Source organism: Myxine glutinosa, chromosome 14, assembly GCF_964187855.1.
Source record: "Myxine glutinosa chromosome 14, kmMyxGlut1.1, whole genome shotgun sequence".
Lineage (NCBI taxonomy): Eukaryota > Metazoa > Chordata > Myxini > Myxiniformes > Myxinidae > Myxine > Myxine glutinosa.
Genome location: NC_136274.1, coordinates 70,316,131 through 70,330,156, shown reverse-complemented (window position 1 = coordinate 70,330,156; position 14,026 = coordinate 70,316,131). Strand labels below are relative to the sequence as shown.

Genomic DNA, 14,026 nt, shown 5'->3' with positions numbered 1-14,026 from the left:
GGAATGCGTGCCCCGAGCGGCCTTTCTGCAGACCTTTGCAAAATGGCCCTTGGTGGAGCACAGGTGACATGTCGCCTCTCGGGCCGGGCATTCAGAGCGAGGATGCTGCCGATTTCCACAAAAATAACATTTTGCATACCGGGCAGGCCGTGGCCGGTCAGCGGCGGCAGCAGTGAGGCCGGAAGCGGAGTCCGCTTCAGGAGCTCCCAGAGACTCGGCCGTAGTGGTGGTCTGGTCCTCCTCCGTATCCTCGGCGGTAGCCCTCTCAGGTCGCGCGAGTTGCGAGGTCCCTGCCACGACTCGTGGATGATCATATGCGGTCAATTGTTCTCGGGCATCTGTGTATACGCGTGCCAGCCGTAGTGCTTCTGTAAATGTCAGCTCCGCGACCTCCAAAAGACGGAGCCGCAAGACTCCAGAACTAATTCCGGAGATGAATGAATCTCGGAGCAAATCGTCCTGCACTTGCTCGTGGGTCCGGACGTCCTGCACGCAGTCTGCCAATAGGTAGCGCAACTCCTGCGCGAAGCGATCGATCGATTCAGACGGTTGCTGTCGCCGCTGAGAGAGTTGATGCCGGCCGTGCACAGCGCTCCGTGTCTTTACGTAGAGGCGCTTCAGCTCGGCTAGGGCCGTAGCGTACGTCCCAAATCGAGAAATGTTCTTGAAAACAGTTTGATGGACCTTGGACTGTAACACGGACAGCTTTATCGCAGCGGTGGGCTCTGTCTCGTGAGCCGCAAAGTAATTCTCCAGCGTGTTGAGCCAATGAGCAAACTCCGATGCAGATCCCTCAGCTTGAGGGTCGGCTCCGAGGATCGGTACCACGATCATCTTGTGGTCAGCCATTCCGGCGATCTAAATGATATTAAATGTCGTGAAAATCAAGCTCAGACACGACTTGACCTCTGGGTAGGTTTAATATCATTTAGATCTGCAGTACATCCTGTAAGAATACATGCATGCAACAGGCATTAAATCAGAGCATTTCATGAGCAGCAATGGTTGATTCAATATAACAATGGTTAGCGCAGCGCATTGTCAGCGCAGCATTTGGGGCGTACATACCATTCAAACTACTGGACTATGTCACAGTGAGTGCCGCGGGAGTGTCCGCGCGCGCCCCGGTTGTCCCGGGTCTTATAGACGCCCCTTCCGTAACGAGCACCCCTGGGTTCACCTTGGTATAATTTCACTACAAACTTCAATCGTGAATCCAAAAAAAATGTATCCTTCAAATTTCCTCAAATTCATCCCAGAGGTACCTTATGATGTCAAGAAGCTTCCACATAAGTTTTGTGATGGGCACTCCAATAGTTTCTGAGATATGAGCAATAATGTACATGTACGTATGGCATATAGGTTCGAAAATCAGCATTTGTAATGTATTATACAATCATTCTAACCTAGCCATGACAGGGAACACAGGGAACAACCATCAATTGCTTTGAAGTATCATATACTTTCATTTTCAACTGGGCCTGAGGGGAATTCTCATCTGGGGAATTCCAACTGGGATTTCCCATGTGGGTAACTCGAGGTGATGCAACTTTCACAGTCTAAGATCCCCAGGGAAAGTCCAAGTTGGCTTAGTGTAATGCTTAGGCCTGCCACCAACAGAAATTGGCAGTTCACTTCTGAAGGAGCTGCAGAAAAATGACGACTGCCAGTTTGCAACAGCAGAACAGTATGAATTGCTTGATCAGGCACTTGCTTAATTGTTCATATGAAGAGCTGGGCGTGTCTTGCTAATGTAACAATGTCGTTTTTACCTCGGTCTTTGATGATATCATCCCAGAATTATTGGTATGCACCCATGTATCCTGTCTGGATTGGTGTCAACAGCTTGGCAGGCTTGCTAAGAAATAGTGTACTTGTTGTAGCATTGGTGGAGGTACTCGAGTGCAACCAAAATCCTCACCGTCGTTCTTTGGAAGCAGAATGGAGTCTTCTTTTCACCATGCCCCTTGCAGGAGTTGACCTCCGTGAATCTGTTCACATTTCAGGGATTATCCTGGAGGATTTTAGCAATGGGAGAAAATCTCCCTGTGTACAAAACAATGAGATTTTTTTCCAAACACGATGGGATTATACAAAATTGTTTTGAGATAACATTTTACTCGCCCTCGTCAAATCTCATTATTCTCGGGGTATTCATTAAAAATAAATATGGTCAAGAAAACAAAGACTTGTGTGTTTCTTTCTGTATTCAAATAGACTATCTCACTCCCTGTGGCTTTTATTGCGTAAATGATGAACCATGCCACAGATAAGTTTAACACATAAGTTGCCATGAATTAGCACATTTGATCACATTTAATAATACTGATTGAAAACATCAAAAGTCATGTTGTTTGATCACATGACAATGTCCGCCTCCCTGAAGATAGATTGTCTGTACTCTCGTCCGTCGTAATTGTAATGGCAGGTGACTTGTGGAGCTTCTCGCTGACGGATTTGTCAATTGTTGTGGAAATGGCATCCAAAAAACCACAGGCTGATTTATAACTCGCATATGTCACATGTTTGTTTACTTTTAAATTCTCCAGATTTGGGGTGTAAAGGTGGGTTTTCACGGGACACGCGAACGGTTCGCGAAGGATGCGAATGTCGAAAAAATGGCAAAGTCCAACATTCGTATTTTAGGCTCCAAAAGTTCGCCAAACATGCGTGGGGGTTCGGAAGCGTCGTCAATTGTTCGCAGGAGTCGTTTTTTGTTCGGCAGGTATTTCAAAAATGTTTGAAATACCCGCCGTATTTGAAATTTGAGTGACCTCAAACATTTTTGAAATACCCGCCGAACAAAAAACGACTCCTGCGAACAATTGACGACGCTTCCGAACCCCCGCGCATGTTTGGCGAACTTTTGGAGCCTAAAATACGAATGTTGGACTTTGCCATTTTTTCAACATTCGCATCCTTTGCGAACCGTTCGCGTGTCCCGTGAAAACCCACCTTTAAGCTCTGACAACAAGGTCAGCAAGCTGTTATACTTAGACAGGTTATTTGCCTCCTTCGACATCCAATACACCACTTTCAGACACGTCAAAATACTTTCCTCTTCTTTTGATTTAGCCCCCTCAACCGTGAGTTGAGGATTTCTTCTTGCCAGTGGTGCTGCAATCGCTCGTTGGTGATCAGATGACGATATATGTCGGGTTATTGTAGTCGATTTGAAATTATTTGTACCTTGACTTCGACTGTTGACTAACTTCTCTGATCTACACAGTGAACAATACATTTTGTTCTGATCGGCATCATATTTCAGCCAGTCTCAGAATTTGAGGACCCAGCTGTCTTGAAACGTTATTAAAGTTTTGCCGGAAGTACCTGTCTGCACTGTGGCGGCCCTGGCCACTGCACCGTCCCGCTTTCGCCCTGCACACGGTCACTGGCTGGATCATCCTGGTTGTCCTCAGTGTTAGAACTACTACTGGTACCTATAAAGAATCGTTTTACTTTTATACTTTGCCCATCAGGCTGTGGTTGCGGAGGTCTCTTTTCGGCGGCATTTTCGGAAAAAGTGTAATCCAGAAACTACTGCAGCCAGCGAACACGTGGTCGCCAAAAAGCCGTCGTTTAATGCCGCAAAACATTGTCACGGCTACCGTAAAGCGTGAAAGCGAAATTAAAATGGCTGCGGTCTGTTTACAGTTTAGAATAGCTTTGTCTTTGACAACTTCCACACCTGACAAAAGCAGTAGTAAGTACACGATTTGAAACTGTTTCGCCTGAAAACTATACCGTGACAACCGACACGCTCTATGCGATTTTTTTTTTTAACGCTCTGGCCAAAATTGTATGCGATATTTTCCAACTTTATGCGAGAATATCGCGGAATCGCGGCCAAAGTCAATCCCAGCATTTAACCGACCTTACCCGTGACCTCTTTCTGGATATGCTGTCTTGTTTGTACTTGTCGGGATGGCTTAGTGCACTTTCATGTGGAAACACGTGCCGTCTGTTCCGAGTTCTTGCCCCATTCACTCCTTCAGATATAAGCACTCGTTTACTGTGGGGCTCTCCGGTACTTGTTGGAATGTGTCCGGCTTGTTCTCCGATCCTCCACGTAATTATTGATCGCTCCTTTATTTGGATGCAGTTGCATCAATTAACCAAGAAAGAGCAATTGGTGGTTGCAGACCCTCGCTAGGCCTTGTTTTGTTTTGTGTCGTGTGTGTGTGTTGTTTTGTGTGGTGGTGGTGTGTTTCGTAATTAATAATCGACGTTCCAATAGGTAGTTGTACGTAATCAATACATTCTAATACGCAAGTAGTACGTAATAAATAGCTGTACTCGGTTCCAATTGTATAGGTACATTTAATAGACAACGTACTCTTTTTGACATGATGTATCATTTATTTCATTTAATTTGCAGGTGTCCATTCAGGCCTAGGCTACCTCAGATGCATGTAGTCAGCAACAAACACGACACTACAATCCTGACGAATGCAAACTCGACTGAATGTGCTTTCTATCACCTCCCTCCTCTAAGGCCTAGCTAAGTAAACTTATGCTTGTTTTACATTATGCATGAAAAGCCGATCAGTTGACGTTTCTGCGACAACTTTGCTTCGGACTTCTTCCAATTGGTCTCAAAATGGATGACGCAAAGCTAGGATTAGTTTGTAAACAGAATGAAAATGCTCTTTATTGAAGAAACTATATGAATAGCACAAAATTGTGACGAAAACTCGGCAGTCTTCTCACTTGCTTCGATAGACTTGGGTGCCGCCATATTGCTTTCATCGATGGTTATGCCCGATCGAATGTCACTTGTGATTGGTCAATCATGCTAATTGCCTGGCAAGTGTACCTGTACCATGATGTTCTCTCAAACCTTTGCTGATTCGTTTCATGTTTTCACGAACGTTTGAATATTTTTAGTTGCCATTTTATCCATTTTTATCCCCACACTTCAAACAAAACAGGATTTATATTGTAATCAGCGCACAGCATCAGCCCACGGGTCCTAAAATCCTGTTCTTCCGCTCTTTCACTCCCTCTCTCTGTTCTCACCCTCTCTTTTGCTCAAGGTCATTTGCCATCTGCTTGTAAATCAGCCAACATCACCGCTTTGCACAAAAAAGGTGCAAAAACAGATCCTAGCAACTACAGACCAATCAGCCTTCTCCCAATTATCAGCAAAGTCATGGAATCCATCATTGCTTCAGATATGAAATCTTTCCTCTTCTCCAATGGCTTGATCTCTGATCATCAATTTGGTTTCAGACCTGGTCACTCTACTCTGGACATGCTGCTTCTGCTTTCTCAACAATGGATGGAGGTCCTCAATGCCAAACAGGAAATTAGAGCTGTCTCTATTGACATGCCTTCGATACGGTCTGGCACCCCGCTCTGCTCACCAAACTCTCCTCTTTTGGTATCCATGGAAATCACCACGCATGGCTGGCGGACTTCCTCTCTAGTCGTACGTAATGTGCACTCTGCAGTCAACGTGCACACTTCACGTACGTAATGTGCACAAGTCAACGTAATGTGCACACTTCACCAGTCAACGTTGGCCCTGAATGGGGTTCTCTCATCTCCTCTTCCTGTTCAGGCTGGAGTTCCCCAAGGCAGTGTTCTGGGCCCTGTGCTTTTTCTGGTCTTCATCAACGATCTCTCCGACTCTCTGGAAAATCCTCTGTATCTCTTTGCTGATGACTCCACTCTCTGCCACTCCATTCCTCATCCCTCAGATTGGCAGCCTGCAGCCTCCTCACTCTCTGCAGACATGGACAAAATCACAGACTGGTCAAACAAGTGGAACATGTCTTTCAATCCTGACAAATCTCACACTCTTACTATGTCTCTCCGAAAAGACCGACTGGACAACCCTCCCATCTACTTTCTCAACAATCCTCTCCAAGAAGTTCTGTCACTCAAGCTTTTGGGTCTCACTATCTGCCATGATCTTTCTTGGGAAAACCACATTGCCAAGCTGCCCTCCAAAGCCAGTCGCCGACTGGGCATCTTCCGTCTGCGAAGTCCTTCCTTGGCACACCTGAGCTCCTCACCACATACAAGGCTTTCATCCGCAGCTCAATGGAATACTGTTCCCCCCTCTGGGCCGGTGCTCCTGCCTCACACCTAGCTCGGCTTCACGCTGTTGAAGCCAAAGCTTTCAGAATCATTGGAATCTCTTGCGATGAAGCTAACTCCGAGGGCCTTTCACTCACTCACCGCAGGCAGGTTGGTGGTCTTTCTGTCTTCTACCGACTCCTCTCCGGCCTTGCTCTCCCAGCTCTCTCTGTGCTCTCTCCCCCAAATATTCTTACAGGTCGCACAAGATCTGCCAGCAACCCTCTTATGGTTAAACTGCCAAAATCTCGGCTCTGCTCACCTTCACTCTTTCATTCCCCTTTTTTCCCGCCTCTGGAACAAACTCCCCCACTCCCTTCAATCCCACTCCTCCCTCCAGGTCTTTAAAACAGCTGTTCACCACCATCTCTTATCTTCCCCCATCCAAAACCTTGATCTTTTCTACCCCCGCTAATTCACCCCAGATACTTTTTCGAAATTCCAACTTCTTTCCTGGAAGTCCTTGGTGTCCTTGTGTTTTATACTTCTCACACCCCCCCCCCCCCCCTTCCCACGCCTCCTCCCCCCCAAGCCCTCTCCCTCCCACACATCTCCCTGCTCTCAAATGTTGTGTTTGTGTGCTTCCCCTTCTCTCCCCATCTTGTCTTCCGCTCCCTCTTTTTATATATTTTGTTGTCTGGTTGATTTGTTTGTGAAATAAATGTTAGCTCTTTCACGAGCCTCGATTCAGTATACAAAAAAAAAAAAAAATCAAGTCTGTCTGTCTGTCCATCTATTATGCTATCTCCTAAACGGTTTGTGCAGAAATTGACTAAACTTGGTAGTTATGATCAACACATGGCACGAACGAGTGTGCCAACGAGGGTGCAAGAGCAGCATCATTTTTGGCCCTGCACGCCACAGGTGGGATGAGCGGACTTGGTGACGGGGAAAAAATTTTAAACTCAAAATTTGATGTTGGGTCATTCCTAGTAGAACGTGCTGCCATCTTTCAATTTTGCTTTCAGTGGGTATATGTGATGGCATCCCATCGACTTCCTCTCGTCAAGCAAGATTGCAGAAGGTGCCAAAAAAATAAAGTTTGACTTCCGACTTGAGTTTAATGTTGCTCTCAAGGTTTACATTTAGGAGGTTTTACGTGTTTGTGTGTGGTGAGTTAGAACACACGTACTTATCATTGTGAATCAATATTTTCCTCCGCAGCCGCAGGTGGACGGAGATTACGTTTTCACCCCTGTCTGTTTGTCTGTCAGGCTGTGAACAGGATATCTCAAAAGGTTATGGACGGAATCGGAGGAAACCTGGCGGACAGGATGGCTGTGTGACGAGGCCGAATTGATTCGAGTTTGGTGACGATCTGGATGTTAGAATTTTTCGTGATTCTTCCCCATTGATAGAAGGGGCCAAAAACTATATGCAACACGATAATTCAAAAATGTGTGGATGGATTATGACAAAACTTGGTTGATGAGTTGGGTAGGTGACAAGAACAAGCCAATTATATTTTGGTGCATGTCTGGATGCAGATCCGGCCTATCCGTGGGATACAAAATGTCAACGTAGCATGGTGAAGGTATGCATTGTACTGAGTGCCACTCTAGTTTTAAACGTTATTTATTTATTTATTTTTGCACGGTTTTTCGAACCGGAAATGGAGAGGCAACCAAGATGATCTTTTTATACCTGGCCACCTCAATGCCACGAGCTTGTAGACCCGACCACAAGCTTACAGAAATGGGGAAAGGTCGCTTGATCTTTAGCAATGCTCTTATCAGGATTGTTCTCGTTTCGGCAACAGGGAAAAATCATTTTAATTGAAATCCATTGACATATAACGAGTAAGCTCCAAGCTGATCATAGTGGTTTCTGCTCATGTGACCCATCCAACTACAACATTCAACCTTGGGGTTGGCTTGCGACGGGCATTCCCCATAGTTTGCTTACGACGGGCATTTCCTGACGGTGACAATTATTTTGGAGGACGATGGCTGCAGACCCCTAAGATGTTTCGTATGATGTAAGATTGCGGTTGAGCTAATTAGTTTACTCGTTAATTTATATTTGGTAAGGTATACTTGTGACAAGATGTTGGTAGGGGTGTTTCTGTTTTGTTGGTAAGGAAGACCATGATGTGCTGCTCTCTTTGTAGAAGTATTGCTCTTGGAGTTTATATGCTTTGCCCTTGAGGGTTATGTTCTTACAGTGGCTTGTCGTCATCCGTCGCAGATTATCAGTGTGGTTTTGCTCGCTTTGAGCATCGTTTTGATTTTATTTTCTTTCTGGTAAACTATCGAGATGCAATCTTGCCGAGTTGTTTTGGATGGAGATGGGAGGACTTGGGTGTGTTTCCTGCCTTGTTTCTTTGCACTGTTGGGGTTATTTTTCTCCTTCCCCACTGGTAGCCAGCAAAGCCTGAGGTTCTCTTCTTCCATCGAGTTTTCTTTTGTTCGGAAGGGAGGAGGCGAATCTTTTGACAATAGGTTTGTGCCGTTGTGTTTGATCCTACTTTGAATAATGTAATTTCATTTATCCGAGTTTTTTTCCCCACTAGTTGCCAAATCAAAAAGCCCATTTCCTGTGAATTCCACGCACTATCGAGTTTTGTGGTTTTATATTTTACCAAATTTGTTTTTGTTTTGCCCTTTAAGGTTTGACCATGATTGATTTTCTTTTTTTGGTGTGGGTGTGGGGGCAGGGTGTTTAAAGCAGGCCTCAACATTAGCTTCTTTTTTTTTTCAGCATGTCCATGGGACAGCCCAAAGGGAGGAACAATACTCTTGATCTCGATGAAGGCCATGGCCACCATGATGAGCTTGGTGCACCCTCAGGAATGTCCTGGCTCTATTTTTTTTTATTTTTTTTTGTATAAAAGATCGAGTCTCGTGAAAGCTAACATTAATCACACAAAAAGTCAAACCGACACAAAACATAAAAAACAAGGGTAGCGGCAGATAAGATGGGGAGAGAGGGGGAAGGACACAAACACAACATTTGAGAACAGGGAAATCGGGAGGACTTGGGGGGGGGGGGGGGGTGGAGGTGGGGGAGGTATAAAACATATGAACACTGCAAGGACTCTGGGGTGAATTAGCGGGGGTAGAAAAGATCAAGGTTTTGGATAATAATAATAATAATAATAATGCATTTATTTTATATAGCGCTTTTCAGGAAGCCCAAAGACGCTTTGACAGAGTGCAAAACATAATGCATAGCAAAACATAAAAACAATTGCAAAAAAGAAGAATCAATAGGGAAATATTCAAAGCACAAAGGAGGGAGAAGGAGAGGAGATAGTCAGGGGTTAGATGCTGTGGGTTAAATGTTGAATGCAGTGTTGAACAGGTGGGTCTTGAGTGATGTTTTGAATGTGGTGAGTGAGGAGGAGTCTCTGATGGTGTGAGGTAGCGAGTTCCAGAGGGTGGGAGCAGCGATGGAGAAGGCCCTGTCCCCCCAGGATCTAAATTTGGTCCGGATGGGGGGGGGGGTCAGGAGGTTGGTACCAGCAGAGCGGAGGTTGCGGGTGGGAGTGTGTCTGGAGAGGAGGTCTGCCAGGTAGGATGGGGCCAGGTTATGGAGGGCTTTGTAGGTCAAGAGGAGGATTTTGTACTGGATTCTCTGGGAGATGGGGAGCCAGTGAAGCTTGTAAAGGACGGGGGTGATGTGGTCACGGGTCCGGGAATGGGTGAGTAGACGGGCAGCGGATTTCTGAATGTATTGGAGTTTATTGGTGATTGTTGAGGGTGAACCATAAAGGAGGCTATTGCAGTAGTCCAGATGGGAAGTGATGAAGGCGTGGATGAGGGTTTCTGCAGCCACGGAGGAGAGGGATGGACGGAGACGGGCGATGTTTTTCAGGTGAAAGAAGGCTGTCTTTGTGATCTGTTTAGTGTATTTGTCGAAGGAGAGGGTTTGGTCAAAGATGATGCCAAGATTCCGGATGTGAGGGGAGGTGGATACTGGGAAACCGTCGATGTTGAGGGCAAAGTAATGGGTGGACTTGGTGAGCGTTTTTGGGCCAATGATGATTATTTCAGATTTATCACAGTTAAGTTTGAGGAAGTTGATTTGAAGCCAGGATTTTATTTCAGTGATGCAGTTTGTCAGGATAGAGTGGGTGGCGGTGGAGATGGACTTGGTGGAGATGAAAAGCTGGATGTCATCGGCGAAGCAGTGGAATTGGCCACCATGATGTGTTCACAAAAACACAAGGTAATGCAGCGCAGGGACGCGGAAGAGCGAGCAGAGCAGGCTCGTCCCGAGCTGTCCGTACCCCCCCCCCCCCCCCCCATCGTCGGCTTACATTGGATGGGGGAAGATAAGAGATGGTGGTGAACAGCTGTTTTAAAGACCTGGAGGGAAGAGTGGGATTGAAGGGAGTGGGGGAGTTTGTTCCAGAGGCGGGAGAAAAGAGGAATGAAGGAGTGAAGGTGAGCAGAGAGCCTAGATTTTGGCAGTTTAACCATAAGATGGTTGCAGGCAGATCTTGTGCGACCTGAAGGAATATTTGGGGGGGACAGAGCACAGAGAGAGCTGGGGGAGCAAGGCCGGAGAGGAGTCGGTAGAATACAGAAAGACCACCGACCTGCCGACCTGCTTGCGGTGAGTGAGTGAAAGGCCTCCGGAGTTAACTTCATCGCAGGAGATTCCAATGATTCTGCCTTGATGCCTATGGAGAATATAGATGGTAAATGGCCTTTGATTGAGGCTTTATAGCTGGGTTGGGATTCAAGCCCAGGCTAAACAGTTGAGGCAAGTGTGTGTACCTCTAGCCCACCCTGCTAGTACCAAAGGCCCCACCAATCCTCCCCTATTACCTCAATCTCATTAATCGTTTGCCTTTGTAATCTGTCGGTTTCTTTTATAAATTGCTCTGCAGCTCCAAAACCAACGAATAAACGAGGACACATGGTGGAGTGTATACCTCCACCACGCAATACCTGATCCAGTAGAACATGTCTGGTCCAAAACATTTTTGAAATATCATGCTACATGTACTATATCATGTTGTTTATGTTTTGCGTACTGCTGGGTTGTTTTCATTTATCACCTGTGAGATTTGGACTCGCCAGAAAATTGCTGACAATTGAAAAATGGAGTCACATTGCGTCACACATGTTACCAAATGGTATTTTGGAAAGAGCGTGTAGAAAACCAGTGTTAACTCAAACGCGCGTCTCCATTTGGCTGCAAACTCTTGCATTGCTTGATTGATTTGAACTTTGATAAGCAAATGGGAGTGTCCAACTAAGTTCTGAGAAATATGGTTTCCAAGTTCAGGTTCCCACTTGGAATACCATTGACCTGCCACAAGACAGATCAGTGTCGGTTTCAAGCATCTTGAAAACCGCTAGAAATGCAAAACGTGTGCAAATATCGAAATATTCGTTTTGATGCAGTTGTCAGGTGGCTTTGATTCAGAGCTCACATTGATTGTTGTGATATTCTTCTTCCAGGTCGGTGATCGCGTGAGGGTGACCAAGATGAACATGAACGGGCAGTGGGAGGGTGAAATTAACGGTCGCCACGGTCACTTCCCTTTCACACACGTCAGAATCGAAAGAGACCTGCAAGACGATGAAGCCAACTCGGGAAGAGACAACCTTTGATCTCGAATCTGTTGGCAGACGACGTGGGTTGGTGGGTTCGTTTGGAAGTTTGCACGTCTTACGGAGCAAGTGTCCTCTCAAATATTTCTCTCAAATAAATTGTGCTCTTTATTAGCGATGGGGCCCCTAGTTGAATCGCAATGCCCTTTGTCTGGCTCAACAAGCTCCATGTTGCTCTTATAAAGGAGGATGCACCTGTTAAGATTCTTCATCACAGTCGGATACTTTCTGTTATTACTGTAAAAAAAATGAAATAAAACTGTAAACAATAACAATAGTAATAATAAAACTGGCAACAGGTTTGGCTCCATCATCTCCCGACAACAACCCTAATTGAAGAAACGTTTCCTGCATTTCATTGGATGCAAGTCGTCTGGTTTATTTGTAGGAAAACTAAGCCCCGCCCTCTACTCCGACACGTCGGTTGTTTCAGTTCCCCCGAGACTATCTCAACGAGCGGGTTTTGTTTTGCGAAGTCCGAGTATACTTTTTCAAAAACTAACCTAAACCGTGTGCCTCGTTGCGCGCCACGTCGGGAATGTTTTTGGTTTTTATTTTATTATTCTACACTAAAAATGAAAACCCCCTTCCTGTGTTTCGCCCAAAGATTTGTGCTTTGATTCCGGAGTCCGGAAGCGTTCTGGGTTGCACGATGCGTTTCACACGTGCCTGTTTGCAATCCTATTTTTGGAGGTTATTTTTCTAATGCTGTTTTTGTACTTTTGCAATCTTTAATAATGAATATTGACTTTGTACTCATCACTTTGCACATTACTTGCAGGTGTACACCAAGGTATTTCCTTCCTTATTATCTTGCTTTATTTTAAAAATTCATCTGTCTAATTGTTTGTTTGTTTTTTTGCTGTATCAAAGTTCCTAGATTTTATTGCGTTTAGATTGACATACTTGTCTTAAATTCGTAGCATGTTATCCAGCTCTGCGCTAAACCGTTTGCGGCCACATTCCACGTTTTACCGCGTGCCGTTTATCGCTTCGCTTCGGTGTTGATTTGTCACACATCTAAAACGAACATTAAAAAAAAAAACCAACTCGCTTGCATTTTCAAAGTGTTAATACGATTTTATCGACCTTTCAATAATTTTAGAAAAATACCTTCTTCCTGATATTGTGACATTCTTTCCTGTCTCTTTTTCTCTTTAAAGTTTACTTGGTCTTTCAGAAATGGTCCTTCCTGTTGTACAAATGAATCGTGTAATCTGCCAGCGAGCGGCTACCGGATCGAGATTTTGCTCCGGAAATAAACTGAAATGATTGGCCGACTAAGCGACGATGGGTTTCCGCACTTAAGGGACCACCGCCGCCAGCAGCCGCGCCAAAAACAAAATGGATCCCGACAAACAAAGCTTGTGCACATTTATTGGATGCTAAGCACGGCATGTGCGAATCCTAAGAGATTGGGTATTGTTCACGTACTCGGGAGGTATATTGTTTTTCGTTTAACCACTTAAACTGATTTGTATTTGAAAGGCATATAACATTAGTACTTGCACGGTGCAGAACATGTCGCATCCTCCGAGGTTCCCAAGTGGAATCGAAGTTGAGCTGCATCCGATGATACTGCGAGTAATTTTGTACTTCCTTGTGCCACCCGTTTGTCCTGCTTTGTGTGTACATTTTGAAATAGATTTATTTTTCATTCCTTTTAATCTGCAGTTTATCCAAAATGTTTTAGCCTTCTTCCAAAAGTTTTGTATTGAATTGCTGTACAATTGGCTGGGTTATCTTGTAGTTTATGGTCAAATTCATTTTATATTTATCAGCAAAGCAGTAGCACAATGTATAGGAGCGCATACCATAAGTTTTACTAATCATGGTACTCGTGTTAAGAATTGTCCATCTTTATTGTATGCTGCATCATCAAAATAAAGCAAAGTTAAATTGTCATTTTTCTGACTTCTCTTTCATGTTACGATACCGTTCTTCATCCAGCTGGCAGGATATACGAGGTACGTCCACTCGCCTCTCAGCTGAGCCGTCTATTCCGGGTATGAATCCCGAACCAATTATCACCTATCTTTCTAGTGTTTCCCATGTAGGGCGATGTAGCAATTTGTGTGCCATACCTGGGATGGACGTTAACTGCAGGACTCGTCTGCCAGGACTGCACGTTTGTGGACGTTTGGAAGGACCTGGGTGTAGAGCAGGTTTGGAATGACCTCGGGGTGGAGATGTGAGGGAGGGTGGATGTGAAGGGGTTTAACGCCGTAATCCGACTCATTACAAAATGGGTTTCATATGAGAATTCCAAGGGCAGATAAACGAAGACTGACATCAGGGTTGGGATGGGGATTTAATCAAAGGTGGTTAAAAGCATGAAGACAGTTTCCGTCACTGAATATAATGGGAGGCAGGGC

At 45.1% G+C, this 14,026-nt stretch overlaps 1 protein-coding gene across 1 annotated transcript in view; it reads left to right on the top strand.

The window, feature by feature from the left end:
* The window catches only part of LOC137439894 (adapter molecule crk), a 51,030-nt gene extending 37,474 nt beyond the window's left edge, over positions 1–13,556 (top strand). Inside the window, exon 2 of the mRNA XM_068136109.2 lies at positions 11,499–13,556. Coding sequence (XP_067992210.1) covers positions 11,499–11,651 — 153 coding nt within the window. The 3' untranslated portion in view covers positions 11,652–13,556. The remainder of the gene's footprint in view (positions 1–11,498) is intronic.
* Positions 13,557–14,026: the final 470 nt, after the last annotated feature.